The sequence below is a fragment of the Dermacentor albipictus genome, chromosome 6 (assembly GCF_038994185.2).
Source record: "Dermacentor albipictus isolate Rhodes 1998 colony chromosome 6, USDA_Dalb.pri_finalv2, whole genome shotgun sequence".
Lineage (NCBI taxonomy): Eukaryota > Metazoa > Arthropoda > Arachnida > Ixodida > Ixodidae > Dermacentor > Dermacentor albipictus.
Window position 1 is genome coordinate 41374140 of NC_091826.1, and position 19110 is coordinate 41393249.

Below are 19110 nucleotides of genomic sequence, written 5' to 3' on the forward strand. Positions count from 1 at the left end.
TGTATTAGATCGACGTGGATGGATCAGGCGCAAATAAGCGATCAAGGTTTCTAATGGTCGGGGCCATTCAGATTGAACCGAACAGGTTTTATACTCATCGGATCAAGTTTGATATGATTAGTAAGGACAAATAATAGTTGTTCAGGGTCGGGGGGTGTTCAATAAGGGCTAGAAGGACATACAACCCTTGATAGGAGTCAAATGGTGAAGTTGGTAACGACTGGTAATGGTTCCTAAAGTTTGGATCGAGTCCGATAAAGGTAACAATCGATACGGATTGATAGGGGTCGCATCCTGTCTGATAAGAATGATAACTGCCGATAATGCTGGTAATTATACTGACTTTATACTGGCCTCAACCAGTTTGATAAGATTGATAATGAAAACGGGCCACGCGCAGATGAGAAAATTGAACAATTTGTGCACATACTACAACAACTGTAGGGGCGCTTCTGACGAAATTTCCGAATTACGAAAAAATGCGATTCTTTCGTACCTGTCACTTGCTGGTGGTGGGATGTCACAAGTGGTAGCAAGCTAGCATCGAATTCTGTACTTTCACTGCAGGCTCTCATAGACCGCAGCTCTTAGGCACGCCTTCCAGCGTTGAGCCATGGCATCCCTCGTAACAGAGTGAACGAGCGCAGCAAAGGATCAAAGAGCGAACTTCTCGTCCTAATACAGGATTGGTAGGACACTTCTTGCACTGTTACGATTATCTGAATATTGGGATGATTTCTCTTCCTGGGATATGAAGCTACGGGTAAGTTGAAAGCTATGTAATCTACTTGACAACATAATGGCGACGTAACAATTGAATGTACATAGGAAAATCGGCTTAAGAATTATAACTTGCAAAGTGAGATGCTAATATCTATAGAAAATATAAGAGCCAGCGATGGGCCAAGTCCGCCAACTATTGATTCAACGAATAACAAGTTGCAATTTTGAGTACCTCGTGATGTCGTGATGGTGGGTGGCCCTTGCGCTAACTCACTCATTGCGTGTACCATTCTAGAATTGTTTTGGGGAGGTTGCCTCACATATCGTGAAACGTTGCGCAAGAAAATGGCGGTGAATATACACCAACTAATGGAGTCCCAATGCAGTATGTGCTCCACAATTGTGGCCAGATGTACGTTTCCGATATGCTTTTACGCAGTTTGTATGTGCATTTTATTGGTGCGCCCTAGGTGTTGCATATTGGAATGAAAGTGCCCCTGACTGTACAAATGGATACACGCTGCTCAAATCACAGAATGCAGGAATCTGCACTTTATGGAAGTATGAATGCTTTGTTATCTCACGCTGTCTACCCCCTTTCTTTCGGACCGACTACACTTGAGTTGCCCGATTCTCGGCTGCTAATTCGAAGCAAAAGCTAAAGCTGAACTGCGACCTGTTTGTTCATGCGTTTCATTTGACGAGAATAAGTTTTATGCTTAAGCTCGGAAAGTTTTGAGTAGTGCTCCGTAGGGTGGGATGGATCTAAATGTGTGTCGCCTACAACGTCTGCATTTCTCACCTGCGTCGCTGCTCTTGCATGAATTGCAGCGCTGGTCCGCCATCCCTCGTGGGCTACAAGCTCGCCGGTGACGCTATCGCGGCTGCTTCACAAATGAGTGAGTCTTCTTCTCCTGGGAAACTGAATGAAGCACCCCAATGCATCAGCGTGCGCGCATCTCCTCGAAGCCCGCTCGTCCATGGAGATAACGCGCTGCTGAACGGCCAACCAGTAAAACTTCCGGCCGGGTTATTGAGTGGCATGAACAGCATAGTCACGCGGGTCCCAGGTTCATAAGGCGAGGCAATGGGATCACCTGGAGAGAGATCCACAAGAAGCACAAGTTATTAATTATAGCCTCAACTTCAGAAATAGTGTTTAAGAGGGGTATTGTCTACGCGGTGTCAGCCTGAGACACTTTTTCAAATAAAACCCGTTAGAAGACAGTGCACGCTTTCTGGGCAGAAGCTCATTGCATCAGAAAGTGCCAGGCATGGAGACAAGTTAGCCGAACATTTTTGTAGTTTATTGCACTGGCAATAAAACAGATCAGCGAAAAATTTAGAAACACTCCTTTTTTTTTCATGCCGAAGTGCCATGAGGAATGGCAGGCACTGCTGTGAAGTTTGGAATAAAATATGTAGGTGTTCGTCCACGTTCGGCGGCGTTCGCGCTATTTCGCTGTCGTCTTGTTGGGCATTCATTCCTAATGTAAGCCTAGGCTTCAGACAACTTGTATATATCACACAGGAAGACTTGCATATGAACAAGATTTTAGAGCGAAAAATGAGCCCGCATACCTCACTTTAGAACTCGGATTCATTCTCCAGTGTATCCAGTGGCGCTCACTCATTTAGCCGTTAGGAACCTTTTAATCACTTACATCAGTCTCTTGATAGCAAGAAAACCTGTAGTTCTGCAAGTTCAGAGACTTAAAGAAAGTTTCCGCTTTCCCTAATCGATCTTTTGTCTGCAAGTGCTTTTATCATGTCCCAGTCTTGTAGCCTTCGTGTTCCGAATATGGCTCACTGAAAAAAAAAATGATGCGAATCTCTGAGAGTTCATGCACATCGCGTGGAGGGACAGAGAGAGATAAGCAGTTATTCACTTTATATGGATGAAAAAGATTGATAAGATGCTATGGGGGGTCTCATCATGGTCTGTATTTGATCGACGCGGATGGATCAGGTGCAAATAAGCGATCAAGGTTTCTAATGTTCGGTGCGATTTTGATTGAACCGATCAGGTTTGATACTCATCGGATCAAGTTTGATATGACTGGTAAGGACAAATAATAGTTGTTCAGGGTCGGGGGGTGTTCGATAAGGGCTAAAAGGACATATCACGCTTGATAGGAATCAAATGGTGAAGTTGGTAACGACCGATAATGGTTACTAAAGTTTGGATCGAGTCCGATAAAGGTGTCAAAAAACGTGCACTCGCCAAGAATGAATTAAAAATAAAAAGAAAGAACCGACATTTCGGGCCCCGTACGGGTCCCTTGATCACAATGAAGATGTAAGTATGGGCGCGCGGCTATTTATGGGTTAGGTGGCGCAGTGTTCATTTGTAAATCTCGGGAAGATTACCCCGCGTCCTGTTTATCGTGTGTCGAGTTGATTGGATGTGAAATGATTCTAAAAGCAAACGGGCCGATATGTGTTTTTCTTTTGCGATGTTGGCTGCCGAGTCCAAGTCAGTGATGTGTCCGGTTAGTTCGTGATGCTCCGCCAGGGCGTTCACGGCTGTGTGGCCCTTGGCGACGTCATTCATGTGTTGTCTCAAGCGCCGTTTAATATTTCCGCTCTCACCGATATACGACACGTCACACTCCTTGCTGGGTATTTTGTATGCCACTCCCGGGTAGTCCGCGTGTTGCAAAGGGTCTTTTGCGCGTACCAGCTGTTGACCAAGTTTTCGGCAAGGCACGTGAGCGATCTGAACACCGTAGCCCGTAAAAATTCGTGCCATGGCTTCGCTTGTTCCCACTGTGTAGGGTACTGCCGCGCGCTTCACTGTTTCTTTCGCCGTTTCATGGCGGGGCTTCGCTTCTTTACGCTCCTGCGTTCTGAGCAGTTGTCGAGGGTAGCCATTGCTCAACAGGTCCCTTTTTACAACCTGTAGCTCTTGCCGACGTTTCGTGGAGCTAGAGCAGACGCGGAAGGCCCGGTAGAAGAGTGCTGCTGCCACGGATCGTTTTTGCCCCATCGGGTGCGCCGCGTCGAAGCTCAGGTACTTTCCGGTGTGCGTTGGCTTTCTGTAGACACTAGTCCTCAAGCCGCTTGAAGTCCTCTCTACGAGGACATCCAGGAAGGGAATTCGCCCATTGTTTTCCTCCTCAGCCGTGAACTGTATACTCGGCTTAAAGGAATTTAGGTGCTCGAGGAAATGTGCTGCGTGCCGGCGAGGGATAATGCAGAAGCAGTCGTCCAGGTATCTTAGAAATAGCTTTGGCCGCGTTCCGAATGAAGATAAGGCGGCAATTTCCAGATCCTCTAGAGCAATGTTCGCGCAAACGACGGAAACAGAGCCCCCATTGCTGTGCCGAATACTTGCTTGTAATACTGCTTGTTAAAGACGAAGTACGTATTCTCAAGGCAAAATTTTAGAAGGCGGCAAATGTCGTGAGATTCGAATGGCGTGCGTTCAGGCAAAGAAGAGTCAGCCTCGAGAAGTTTTCTGCAGCGCTCGACCGCGTACTCAATAGGCACACATGTAAACATTGACTTTACGTCAAAGGAGATCATGACTTCGTCATCGTCAATGCAAGTGCTTCTTGTTAGCTCAATAAAGTGAGCGCAGTCTTTGACGAATGAGGGCGTGAGTCCTGCAAGCGGCCGAAGAATACGGTGCAGGTAGCCGGACAGTTCATACAGCGGGGAGCGTGTGTAGTCCACAATCGGTCGTACCGGGACGTCCGGCTTGTGAATTTTCGACAGTCCGTAGAGCGCGGGAGCCGATCCATTGTGGCAGAGCAACCTGTAGTAGAGATTCTTTCTTTGGCGGGGGGGGGGGGGGGGGGGGGGGCAAACTTGAAAACTTCAGTAAGCAGCTTCTGGAGCTCCGATTCCACCTGCTTCGTTGGATCCTTAGCCAGTTTGGCATAGGTCAACGTGTCCTTGAGCAGCCCATTTATCCTGTTGATGTAGTCCACAAGGTCCAAAACCACAGTGGCATTTCCCATGTCCGCAGGGAGGATGACTATGTTCTCGTTTTCTTGTAACCGTTTCAACTCGCTTGTTTCTGCTGCCGGCAGGGTCATAGGATTTGTCCTTGCAACCTTCGAGACGACCCAAACAGCACGCGACCAAGCTTCGTCCCGTAGACTGGGCTCAACAAGTCGTACCGCCTGTTCCACGGCGCAAGACAGCTGGCCGACAATTGGTCGTGTGCCGATGTTGTACTTAAGGCCGCGGCTGAGCAGAGCATGCTCTACCGGGTGGAGCCTGTAAAAAGATAAGTTTCGAACACCTAGTGTGCCCGAACTATCGGCATTTCTTCGAAAAAGAAGGGAGAACTTCGAATCTTGGCACGCTGACATTTTTTCCCGTGTGGCAGCAGCAGTGCTGTTGGCGTGAAGTAGAACATCGCGAAACTCCACGGGCAGCTGGTTTTCGAGCCAACGTTGGGTGAAGATGTCATTCTCCAGGCGTTTGATTGTTGCCTTTGTTTCGAGGATTCGGGTCTGCAGAAGGTGTAACTCGGCTTTGGCAATAGTTCGCTTCCCCATGGCAGTCTTCACAAGGACCGGGAGCCGCAGGAACCACGGAATGAGTCCATGCGTCTTGCAGCGCGTGTTGAACTGTAGGTGGCACTGGAACATTTATTGGCACCATTATGTTTCCTCGCCAGACGAGTTTCCGTCGAACAATTGACTATAAGTCCGATAAAGGTAACATTCGATAAGGATTGATAGGGGTCGCATTCTGTTTGATAAGATTGATAGCTGCCCATAATTCTGGTATTTGTACTGACTTTATACTGGCCTCAACCAGTTTGATAAGACTGATAATGAAAACGGACAGCGCACCGATGAGAAAATTGAACAATGTGTGCACATACTACGACAACTGTAGGGGCGTTTCTGACGAAATTTCTGAATTACAAAAAGATGCGATTGTTTTGCACCTGTCACTTGCTGCTGGTGGGATGTCACAAGTGGTAGCAAGCTAGCATCGAATTTTGTACTTTCACTGCAGGCTCTCATAGACCGAAGCTCTTAGGCGCGCCTTCCTGCGTTGAGCCTTGGCCTCCCTCGTAACAGAGTGAACGAGCGCAGGAAAGGATCAAAGAGCGAACTTCTCGTCCTAATGCAGGATTCGTACGACACTTCTTGCACTGTTACAATTATCTGAACATAGGGAAGATTTCTCTTCCTGGGATATAAAGCTGCGGGTAATTTAAAACCTATGTAATCGACTTGACAACATAATGGCGACGTAACAAGTGAATGGACATAGGAAAATCGGCTTAAGAAAATACTTCGCAAAATGAGATGCTAATCATCTATAGAAAATATAAGAGCCAGCGATGGGCCAAGTCCGCCAACTATTGATTCAACGAAGAACAAGTTGCAATTTTGAGCACATCGTGATGTCGTGATGGTGGGTGGCCCTTGCGCTAACTCACTCATCACGTGTACCATTGTAGAAATGTTTTGGGGAGCTTGTCTCACATATCGTGAAACGTTGCGCAAGAAAATGGCGGTGAATATACACTAACTAATGGAGTCCCAATGCAGTATGTGCTCCACAATTGTGGACAGATGTACGTTTCCGATATGCTTTTACGCAGTTTGTATGTACATTTTATTGGTGCGCCCTAGGTGTTGCATATTGGAATGAAAGTGCCCCTGACTGTACAAATGGATACACGTTGCTCAAATCACACAATGCAGGTATCTGCGCTTTATGGAAGTATGAATGCCTTGTTATCTTACGCTGTCTACTCCGTTTCTTTCGGGCCGACTACACGTGAGTTGCCTCATTCTCGGCTGCTAACTCGAAGCAAAATCTAAAGCTGAACTGCGACCTGTTTGTTCATGCATTTGATTTGACGAGAATAAGTTTTATGCTTAAGCTCGGAAAGTTTTGAGTAGTGCTCCGTAGGGTGGGATGGATCTAAATGTGTGTCGCCTACAAAGTCTGGATTTCTCACCTGCGTAGCTGCTATCGCCTGAATTGCAGCGCTTGTCCGCCATCCCGAGTGGGCTGTTAGCTCGCCGGTGACGCTATCCCGGGTTGCTTCACAAACGAGTGAGTCATCTTCTCCTGGGAAGCTGAATGAAACAGCCCAATGCATCAGCGTGCGCGCATCTCCTCGAAGCCCGCTCGTCCATGGAGATAACGCGCTGCTGAACGGCCAACCAGTAAAACTCCCGGCCGGGTTATTGAGTGGCATGAACAACATAGTCACGCGGGTCCCAGGTGCCTAAGGCAAGGCAAGGGGACCACCTGCAGAGAGATCCACAAGAAGCACAATTTATTAATTATAGCCTCAACTTCAGAAATAGTGTTTAAGAGGGGTATTGTCTACGCGGTGTCAGCCTGAGGCACTTTTTCAAATAAAACCCGTCAGAAGACAGTGCACGCTTTCTAGGCAGAAGCTCATTGCATGAGAAAGTGCCAGGCATGGAGAAAAGTGGGCCGGACATTTTTGTAGTTTATTGCACTCTAGCTAAAACAGATCAGCGAAAAATTGAGAAACACCCTTTTTTTCATGCCGAAGTGCCATGAGGAATAACAAGCACTGATGTGTAGTTTGGAATAAACTATGTAGCTGTTCGTCCACGTTCGCCGGCGTTCGCGCTATTTCGCTGTCGTCTTGTTGGCCATTTATCCCTAATGTAAGCCTAGGCTCCAGACAACTTGTATATATCACACAGGAAGACTTGCATACGAACAAGATTTCAGAGCGAAAAATGAGCACGCATACCTCACTTTAGAACTCGGATTCGTTCTGCAGCGTATCCAGTGGCGCTCACGCACTTAGCCATTAGGAACGTTTTAATCACTTACGTCAGTCTCTTGATAGCAAGAAAACCTGTAGTTCTGAAAGTTCAGAAACTTAAAGAAAGTTCGCGCTTTCCATAATCACTTTTTTCAAACGCTTGTGTCATGTGCCAGTCTTGTAGCCATCGTGTTCCATATATGGCTCACTGAAAAAAATGATGCGAGGCCTTAGTAGAAATATAGAATATACTAAGCATACTTGTAAATAAAGTGTGCTTTCAACCGGAGCGATACAACCCCGAATGCATTCTTTGCTCTTCTTTTGTCTCATTTTTCTTACTATTCAAGATACTGGCGCCAAGTGATAGCTTGCTACATAAAGGAATTCTGTCTGCCGCACAGTATCCATCTTGGCCGCCATGCAGTGCCCTTCGATTTAAACAGCGTCTATCTCTACGTGATGTTGCGCTCCTAATGGTCGAGGTCGCTTTGCCCTTGATCCTACCTTTTCGGTGGATTACTACTTCTTGAACACCTAATTACGCTTTTCTATATTTCATTTTATTACCGTGCTCCATCACATAAGTGGTTTACCCTGTGCACTTCAATTCTTTAGCCGCGTTTGTCTTACCTGTAGTCGCACGTCATCTAAAAGCTCCTTGCTTCCACGCCGGCTTTATAACGTGCGTCTAGTTATTTCGCTACCATTTCGGCAATATTTATCAAGTAATTATTATACTTTTGAAATTACTGTACTGCTGTTGCTTTTTATCCTGTGTTTGCATATTTTCCGAAGCTTAAGGTCACATGTGCTAGGGTTCGACCATCAGAGGCAGGAGTCCGTTGCTAAAGAAAAGCGGCATGGGAGTATGGGACTGGGAAAAAATTACAGGGGCGTTCCCGGATTAAGTAGGCGTGTCCAAATATTTCTGCCGGGAACCACATACACCATAGCTGGCTGGTCAGAATAAATTGCGGTGGCTCGTTTATGCGGCGCCGTGTCATCAGATTGCCGACACCGCGCGACCGAGTCCTGCCATAACAGGATCATAGCAGGGAATCAGTGCATTCCAGCGCTACTACCATGTCGGGCACATACTTGCAGATTGACAAAAAGCTCGAGAACAAGTTAACAACCGCAGAAAGAGGGACGGAACAAAAAATGATAAGCCTAAAGTTAGGAAACCGCAAGAGAGCGCTGTGGTTCAGAGTGCAAACGAGAATAGACGGTATTCTAATTGACATTAAGAGAAAGAAATGGAACTGGGCAGGTTATGTAATGCAAAGCTCAGATAACGCGTTCGTAATTATGGTTGCAGAATGGATGCATAGAGAAGGGAAACTCAGTTGGGGACGGCAGGAGACTCGGTGTGGTGATGAAATTGGTTTGCGCATGACAGGAGTAACTGGAGAAAGAAGGGGGAGGCCTTCATCCTACAGTGGACCTAAAATAGGCTGATTATTATTATTATTATTATTATTATTATTATTATTATTATTATTATTATTATTATTATTATTATTATTATTATTATTATGAAAGAATGAATTTCGGGCCGACAAGTTGGCTTAATTCGCTTTATGCAGCTCAATTAAAAATTGCCTATGGAATGCGACAACGTGAACAAGATGCTAGTGGCGTCAGACACCCAGCGGAGCGAGCAGCGAACCATCCAGAAACTTTCCCAGCAACCAAGCTTAAGTTTACAGGTGGTGTACTTTCAAGTAAATTTCAAAGCGTGTGACATTTTTGCTCTGTTGGCAGATCTTGACAGCCGGATTGTCCTCTAATAAATATCAAACACCACATTGAATGACGCCTGCCTGATTCATTAGCGCAAACTGTGGGCAAGAGTGTGCAATTTTGTCTCATATTATTTTGCAAAAGAACAGCCTGAATTCGAGACATAAAGCGCGCTACAGTGAGCGAGACTGCGCAAAAGACGAAGCACGGAGCGATCCAGGGGAAAACAGCACTTTTATCAAAAACAATGTAAAACTCACTCGCCCCATTTGCGTCCCCGCCCCAGAGGAGCTCATCACGAGTCTGAAACATTTCGCGTGGCTTATCCTCACCAACTTCTGGCTGCGCGGGTGGAGGATTCCCCGGAGCTTGGGACCCGGTTGAGCCACTACAACAGGAGAAGTTGCTCGCTACGGTCGAGTGGCTTGCAGCCATTGTCCGAGTACAGGCAGATCCAAGGCCCTTGTGCTCGCTCCTGCTTGAAATAGAACAAAATAAAAGATGGTAAAACATGCTAGAAGCTAGATGTTGATGTAAATTTCGTTATTTCGTCACTTGAGAATATACCACATTTCCTATTATATGCATATAAACGATTTTTGGGCAACATTTTGCATCAACAAAGCGAATATTGAAACGTCCGTGGAAACATCATACTCAAATTCTGCTCATTTTTTGACTGAAAGGATGACGGCTCAACTACCCTACATGATTTTTTTACTAACTTTTGTTTTGAACACATTTTTATAATTGCTGTTCACCTATGCATAACGCTTCAATGTTCTGCTGCGCCGACTGCGTATAGATGGTAATTCGAAGATCAAACGACTGAATGTTCGATGAAGTAGTCCTCTGAGTCGTGCAGTCCTTATGGTTCGGCCCTCTTGCGCAGACACGCAGCTCCATGAAGACCAGACAGCCCGAGAAGAGGCGTCGGAGGTAAGTACCCGGATCTCATCTAGAATCGGGATGGGTAGGCCGTTTGATGCTGGTAATTTGATCTCTTCCTTTTCCGGGGGGGGGGGGGGGTAGCCTTTAGAAGGGCGCCCCTTTCTGACCGCCCTATATCGCAGCAGTTCAGATTTTTCGGCAGAGCAGGCAAGTCCCGTGCCCACGAGGTAGTTTTTCACGCATTGTATGGCCTGTTGTAGACGTTGCTCGATCGCTCCGCCGCTGCCAGTTGTCGTCCAAATCATGATATCGTCCGCGTATAGCGTGTGATGCAGTCCTTCGATGTGAAGCAATCGGTCGGGTAACCCCAGCAGGATGAGGTTGAAGAGCATCGGCGAGATCACCGAGCCCTGCGGTGTGCCCGAGCTCGCGGTGTTGATTTGATCTGACTCTAGATGTCCCACTCGCGTGTGAGCGCTTCTTCCCGTGAGGAAGTCTCGGACGTAGTTGTACGTTCACAGTCCGAGATTTACCTTGTCTATTTGTCACAACATGGCATCGTCGAAAACGTTACCGAAGGCCCTCTTCAAGTCAAGCCAGAGGATGGCTCTCCTCAAGCACCCCGGATTGTCTATGATTTGATGTTTTAGTTGCAGAAGGGCGTCTTGCATGGCGAGATGTCTTCTGAACCCAATCATGATGTGTGGAAATAATTCGTTGTCCTCGAGGTAATCTGTGAGTCTATTGAGAACCGGTGGGGGGCTCCATCAACTTGCCCACGCAGGACGTGAAGGGGATGGGGCGCTGGTTTTTCAGCTGTAATTTCTTGCCGGGTTTCTGTATCAGTATGGTATTTGCTTCTTTCCATTGCTGGGACAGGAAAGCCGGCTCTTTTATTCTAAAATGCGTTTCGCGAGGCGAAATTGTCAGTGATTAAAGGCACCCAGTACTAGACCGTGCTCTCTGCGTCCGATCACCTGCTCTCTTCTCCGCGGCATTCAAAGCCACTTCATCTCTTGCGTTCTTCTCTGGCTGTTGACGACGATGGTGCATTGGCATCCTTTTTGAAACGGAGCGCAGACAAGCAGTCACCTTGTCTGAGTCCCTAAGGCGGAAGGTTGAAGTGGCTCGTTGCAATGGCTCATACCTGTAAATTGCGGCTTTTAGTGGAGTGATAAAAGAAAATATCAGCAAGGGCATATACCCCCGTCAGCGATGACTCATACCTCCCTTAATTGAAGTCACCCTTACAACACACAGAAGAGCTTACGTTTCAAGAAAGAACAAGCTCAGTAGAAGCATCCGAATCATCAATAAAGCATTGCATACCCCGCTTGCAAACACGCTTTTGTCGGGGATGCTCGCCTATCGAGAACTGAGTGTACGACCTTTGAAGTGGTGGTAGCAAAGCATTCGCCCACACGTATTGCTTTCCCCTGCGGAGAGGTTGCAACCTAATGTTAATGAGAAACGTCGTTACACCCGCTATGCAAGAGTGCGAAGCCGTAGCTAAGTGTCGGAAACGAGCCGAAGAATCCAAACTGCGAAAACAGCAACGCCAGGATGCGAGACGGCAACGCACAGAGGAGACCGAAGCACGCAAGCAACGGCTCGCCACACGTGTGTTTCACTTTGCCACTCTTTATACACTGCAGGAAGTATGAGCCCTGCGATCGTTTAACTGAAAGCATCGTCAAGTGTTCAACATGCTTTTGTCTTCGCGTGTTGCAGGAAGCTGACATGCTGCCAAACATTTTCAGGCATGCTATACATCCTTTCCTCTCGAGTATTTTTGTTTACATGCCCTTGTTCTTTTTTTTCTCTTATTCACGATTTTATCTACACTGTACCGCTGTATACCTGTGCCTTTTAACTGATCCGGTAATATCAATCTCTCGCCGGCTTTTGAATACGTAAAAATTGCTTTGCCTACCCAACAAGACATGTTTCTGTCCGTCATGTAAGACAATGAATAGCACCGTAAGTAATGGCTCATCCGCACGTAAGTCAGAGGCTACAAGAACACAACATACTGAAGCGAACAGTGGATACCATTCAGAGAAATCATCAATACAACGCAAAGGAGAGCGTACGTTTCGATAAAGAACAAGCTGGAATTAAGCATCCGAGTCATAATCACACATTAAGCATTCCCTACTCCCTTCAACAAATGTAAGTGTGGTTTTGCAACATCTTCTCTAGATTAACCTTATTTCACTTTAATTAAAACCAAGAATGGCGGTTTCGACTCGCATCAAAGGTCGAGTATTCGGATGATTTAGGACTGTCCTCAATAACTGCGCCTAAATTCCTTCACCTTAACACGAAATGTCGTGGACACGACTCCGACCAATGATCGTTGATTCGAGTTAAGATACAGTTCGGTCACCTCAATCCTAATTAAACCTGCCTGACGATGTCCGCTATCTAACATGATAAGCTTCGTTTTAAATAAGGTAGATAACGACCGATGGGGGTTTATAAGCGTTGATACTGGTCAGATAAAGTTTCACAACATTGATGACACCGGGTGCGTGCACATGAGCAAGTGGCACAATGCCTACGCATACTTAGACAGCAACAGGAGCAGTTTCTGCGTGAATTTGTTTTCCTCGTGAACTCTTGCTTTACCATCTAACATCTTGCTTTACTTTACTAATTGTCGCATAATGCTTCCTTTCACTTTAAATCGAAGGGATTTCGGAAGGTGTACGTTACTGACGAGTCACACTTGGTGAATACCTTTGCATTGCTTTCGGATGTGCTGAGTGTCCTCCTGAATTTTGCTGTAGTGGACACAGGCTTCATCTGGGTGCGAAGATTCGCTCCGGTATGTTTTTTACCTATGGCAGCCAGGTAGAGCACCAAATAGGAGGGAAATGTCTATTGTATTATCGTCCAGATTTTCCCTAATTGCTTTCTTCTTACTCTTGTAAACATCCATAGTCTGCTAGCACGCGCATTTGGCCGCTGTCTGTCTCAAATGTGAGCGCCACGCGGCAGTCAACTTAGAAATGAGCGCGTCCAGAAGTCTTTCAACTCTCAACGAATGAAGTCGTATAATGGCGTGCTTCTGCTGTTGTAATTGCTTGCGACGCAATATCACTGCCGCATGTTTCGGACTGCTGTTGAAACAAGCAAAGGTGCCACCAGGTTATTTTCGAAAATGTGAAAGGCTTGTGTCGCCAAAGTTACCCGTCGCAGTTGTACTAGCGCAGATGAACATAATAACTACGGGCCGTCGGAGAGCAGGAGCGGACCATAGCAATAAAACTTTAATAGGACTCGTAGGCAGCTAAAGTCCTCATCGTCATCATCATTAGCAGCAGGTTATATTTATGTCGAGTGCCCAGGACGGAGGCCTCTCCAAGAGATCCCCAAATACCCATATATTGTGCGTGCTGATTCCAAGGTACACCTGCAAATTTCCTAATTTCATCACACCGCCTAACCTTCTGCCGTCCTCCACTGCGTGTGCGTTCCCTTTGCACTCATTTAGTAACTTTAATGGTCCACCGGCTACTTGTGCTATGCATTACGCTGTCTACCCAGCTGTATTTTTTCTCCTAATGTCAACTGAAGTATCCGGTGTTCCCATTTGCTGTCCGATCCACATCACTTCTTCTTGTGTAATAATGTTGTGGCTAAAATTTCTTGGTTCCAATCACTATGCGCGCTGTATAGCTTGTTCTGAATCTCTTTTGTTAACCTCCATAATTCTGCCCAATCAATAAGCAGCGGGAGAATCCAATGATTTCACAGTATACATAGCAATGACAGTGGTAAGCTCCCAGTCGGGATTTAGTAATGGCTGCAAGCCAATACTAAATTACTAAATTAAGTTATTAGTAATGTCTTCAAGTCATTTTTATTTGTTTGCAAACTTCCTTGTCAGGAATGGGGGCTCTGAGATCAAGTACCATAGATACACACTCCTGCACAGTCTCCAGATACTGACTGGCGCTCATTAATTCTTGTTCCCTTTTCGGGCTACTGTCTTCTGCATGTTAATCTTCAACACCACTCTTACAGTTCTTGTTTAACGTACTCAACCATTTGTTGCAGGTCATACCTACTAGTGCGGAACTAAACAATGTCATCTGCAACGCGAATGTTTTTGAGGTACACCCCGTTGAACCTCACTAAAATCCTTCTTATTCTAGCAGTTGGGACAATTCTTCTAAGCATGGAGCCAATAGCATTGTAGACATTGTGTACACTTGCCTGACCCCTTTTATGATTGTTAATTTTTCACTTTTCTTATGGTGAACTAAGCTGGCGGTCGAATTTTTGTAGATAATTTCCAAGTATGCCTCCTGTACCCTTAATTTAGCAACACTTCCATGACTGCTGCAGTTTTACTGATTGAAATGCATCTTTGTATGTGAAAGCCGCGTACATAGTGCTTCACGTAACCTGAGCCAAGCTTTAAGATCTGCTGATGCCAGATAGCTTGACCGCTCCAACGCAATGTTTGTCGTCGCTTGGAGATTATCAGGTTATTTTTTGGAATTGATAGTCTGGCTGCTCACTGTTCTGATTAAATACCATAACACCTACTTTTATAAGACTAAATTTCAAACCTAAATTATTGCCTTCCCGTCCACAGATATTAGCCAGACGGTGCAAATCACTTTGCTTGTCAGCTAGTAACACAATGCCATCCGCATAAAATAAACCAATGAACTGCTGCTCTACTTCCGTCCCCGCATGTTTGTATGAGAGATTAAACCCGATATTACTTCCTTTTAGCGCCCCCTCCATCCTAACTATGTACAACATAAACAGCAGCGGGATTAAAGGGCAACCCTGCTCCAATCCCTCATTGATATGAACTTTCTCCTCGCTCTTCATCCCTGCACATTCAACGCAAGCAGTTTTTTCTAGGTAAATCTATCTCAAAAGCTGTAGAAAATCGTCACCTAAGCCATTCCATTGCAGAATATCCCACAAAATGTGGCGGTCTGCGTTGTGATAGGCTCCTGTAATGTCTAAAAAGGCCACATACGATTGTCTTATTTCTGCTTTTGATATTTCAATGCACTGAGTAAGAAAAAAAAGTTATCATCTAAACGCCTACCTATTCTGAAGCAACTCCGAAGTTCTTCCAAAATGCCATTATTAGCTGCGCATGCTTGAACCTTTAATTTCATTGCCAGCAGTGCTAGCCTGTGTGATGCGGGGAGTCGAGTGCCATCTGTTCGTGATTTAAGGAACCGAGCGGCGTCTCCCGCTCGGCTCGGCGATTGTCATCGGCCGTTGCCGTAAAGGCTCCACATCCTCGCCTCTAAAATTGCTATTGTTGTTCTTTGGCACTTTTCTTATTTAGGTGTGAGAAGATTTAACATAAACGGCATGCGCTGCCGATGCTTTGTTCCATGAAATTTGTTGGTGGGTTGTCAGTCTCAAATGCCTTAGGAATAATTTGTCGAAAAAAGAACGAGGCATGAGCGAATATATTGATAGAACGTTGTGGTAATAAACTCCGCATATAATGCACGTCATGTAGCAAGGCATTGCAGGCACAAAAATCTTATGCGAAAGTTATTCGCGAAGCACGCCACATGCACGATGCGTTTCGATACTCACGGAATGCGCTTTCCGTTGGCATGCACCTTCACTGATCAAATTGCCATCAGTTCATGCACATCGCGTAGAGGGACACAGAGAAATAAGCTGTCATTGATTTTATACGGATGATAAAGAGTGATAAGGTGTTATAGGGGGTCTCATCATGGTCTGTATTAGATCGACGCGGATGGATCAGGTGCAAATAAGCGATCAAGGTTTCTAATTATCGGGGCGATTCTGATTGTACCGATCACGCTTGATACTCATCGGATCAAGTTTGATATGATTGGTAAGGACAAAAATTAGTTGTTCAAGGTCGGGGGGTGTTCGATAAGGGCTAGAAGGACATATCACCCTTGATAGGAATCATATGCTGAAGTTGGTAACGACAGATAATGGTTACTAAAGTTTGGATCGAGTCCGAAAGAGGTAACAATCGACAGGATTGATAGGGGTCGCATCCTGTCTGATAACATTGATAACTGCCGATAATGCTGGTATTTATGCTGACTTTATACTGGCCTCAACCAGTTTGATAAGATTGATAATTAAAACGGGCAGCGCGCAGATGAGAAAATTTAACAACGTGTGCACATAATACGAGATCTGTAGGGGCGTTTCTGATGAAATTTCTGAATTACGAAAAGATGCGATTGTAGTAGCAGCTAGCATCGAATTTTGTACATTCACTGCCGGCTCTTATAGACCGCAGCTTTTAGGCGCGCCTTCCTGCGTTGAGCCATGGCATCCTTCGTAACAGAGTGAACGAGCACAACAAAGGATCAAAGAGCAAACTTCTCGTCCTAATGCAGGATTGGTAGGACACTTCATGCACTGTTACGATTATATGAATATTGGGAAGATTTCTCTTCCTGGGATATGAAGCTGAGGGTAAGGTAAAACCCATGTAATCGACTTGCCAACATAATGGCGGCGTAACAATTGAATCGACGTAGAAAATCGGCTTAAGAATTGTAACTTGCAAAGTGAGATGCAAATCATTTATAGAAAATATAAGAGCCAGCGATGGGCCAAGTCCGCCAACTATTGATTAAACGAAGAACAAGTTGCAATTTTGAGCACCTCGTGATGTCGTGATGGTGTACACGGGTACCACGTGTATGGTGTATCACGTGTACCATTCTAGAAATGTTTTGGGGAGGTTGTCTCACATATCGTGAAACGTTGCGCAAGAAAATGGCGGTGAATATACACTAACTAATGGAGTCCCAATGCAGTATGTGCTCCACAATTGTGGCCTGATGTACGTTTCCGATATGCTTTTACGCAGTTTGTATGTGCATTTTATTGGTGCGCCCTAGGTGTTGCATATTGGAATGAAAGTGCCCCTGACTGTACAAATGTACGCTGCTCAAATCACAGAATGCAGGAATCTGCACTTTATGGAAGTATGAATGCCTTGTTATCTCACGCTGTCTACCCCCTTTCTTTCGGACCGGCTACACTTGAGTTGCCCGATTCTCGGCTGCTAAATCGAAGCAAAAGCTAAAGCTTAACAGCGACCTCTTTGTTCATGCGTTTGATTTGACGAGAATATATTTTATGCTTAACCTCGAAAAGTTTTAAGTAGTGCTCCGTAGGGTGGGATGGATCTAAATGTGTGTCGCCTACAATGTCTGGATTTCTCACCTGCGTAGCTGCTCTTGCCTGAATTGCAGCGCTTGTCCGCCATCCCGAGTGGGCTGTTAGCTCGCCGGTGACGCTATCGCGGGCTGCTTCACAAATGAGTGAGTCATCTTCTCCTGGGAAGCTGAATGAAACAGCCCAATGCATCAGCGTGCGCGCATCTCCTCGAAGCCCGCTCGTCCATGGAGATAACTCGCTGCTGAACGGCCAACCAGTAAAACATCCGGCCGGGTTATTGAGTGGTGTGAACAACATAGTGACGCGGGTCCCAGGTTCATAAGGCGAGGCACGGGGACCACCTGGAGAGAGATCCACAAGAAGCACAATTTATTAATTATAGCCTCAACTTCAGAAATAGTGTTTAAGAGGGGTATTGTCTACGCGGTGTCAGCCTGAGACACTTTTTCAAATAAAACCCGTTAGAAGACAGTGCACGCTTTCTGGGCAGAAGCTCATTGCATCAGAAAGTGCCAGGCATGGAGACAAGTGGGCCGAACATTTTTGTAGTTTATTGCACTGGCACTAAAAGAGGTCAGAGAAAAATTTAGAAACACTCCTTTTTTTTCATGCCGAAGTGCCATGAGGAATGGCAAGCACTGCTGTGCAGTTTGGAATAAAATATGTAGCTGTTCGTCCACGTTCGCCGGCGTCCGCGCGATTTCGCTGTCGTCTTGTTGGCCATTATCCCTAATGTAAGCCTATGCCCCAGCCAACTTGTATATATCACACAGGAAGACTTGCATATGAACAAGATTTCAGAGCAAAAAATGAGCACGCATACCTCACTTTAGAACTCGGATTCGTTCTCGAGTGTATCCGGTGGCGCTCACGCAGTTAGCCGTTAGGAACACTTTAATCACTTACGTCAGTCTCTTGATAGCAAGAAAACCTGTAGTTCTGCAAGTTCAGAAACTAAAGAAAGTTTCCGCTTTCCCTAAACAATTTTTTCCAACGCTTTTATCATGTGCCACTCTTGTAGCCATCGTGTTCCGAATATGGCTCTCTGAAAAAAATGATAAGAGGCCTTAGCAGAAATATAGAATATACTAAGCATACTTGTAAATAATGTGTGCTTTCTGCCGGAACGATACAACCCCTAGTGCATTCTTCGCTCTTCTGTTGCCTCATTTTTCTTACTATTCAAGATACTGGGGCCAAGTAATAGCGTGCTACACAAAGGAATTTCGTCTGCCGCGCAGTATCCATCTTGGCCGTCATGCAGTGTCCTGTCGATTTAAACAACGTGTATCTCTACGTGATGTTGTGCTCTTAATGGTCGAGGTCGCTTTGCCCTTGATCCTAACTTTTCGGTGGATTCATACTTCTTGGACATTTAATTACGCCTTTTTATATTTCGTTTTATTACCTTGCCCCATCATATAAGTGGTTTACTCTGTCCACTTCAATTCTTTAGCCGCATTTGTCGTACCTCTAGTCGCACGTCATCTTAAAGCTCCTTGCTTCCACGCCAGCTCTATAAAGTGTGTCTAGTTATTTCGCTACCATTTCGGCCATGTCTATCAAGTAATTATCATACTTTTGAAATTACTCTACTGCTGTTGCTTTTTCTCCTGTGTTTGCATATTTCCCGAAGCTTAAGGTCACATGTGCAGCGGTTCAACCATGCCAGGCAGGAGTCCGTCGCTAAAGGAAAGCGGCATGGGACAATAGGACTGGGGGAAAATTACAGGGGCGTTCCCGGCCTAAGTAGGCGTGTCCAAATATTTCTGCCAGAAATCACATACACCATAGCTGGCTGGGCAGAATAAATTGCGGTGGCTCGTTTTTGCGGCGCCGTGTCT

The 19110-nt window shown here is 45.7% G+C and overlaps 1 protein-coding gene across 1 annotated transcript in view; it reads right to left on the reverse strand.

The window, feature by feature from the left end:
* The window catches only part of LOC135920964 (uncharacterized), a 39039-nt gene extending 21227 nt beyond the window's left edge, over window positions 1-17812 (reverse strand). The window contains exons 1-4 of the mRNA XM_070540396.1: window positions 17312-17812; window positions 9532-9674; window positions 6662-6957; window positions 1526-1820 (exon numbers count right to left, since the gene is read on the reverse strand). Coding sequence (XP_070396497.1) covers window positions 1526-1545 — 20 coding nt within the window. The 5' untranslated portion in view covers window positions 1546-1820; window positions 6662-6957; window positions 9532-9674; window positions 17312-17812. The remainder of the gene's footprint in view (window positions 1-1525; window positions 1821-6661; window positions 6958-9531; window positions 9675-17311) is intronic.
* Between the last annotated feature and the right edge of the window lie 1298 nt (window positions 17813-19110).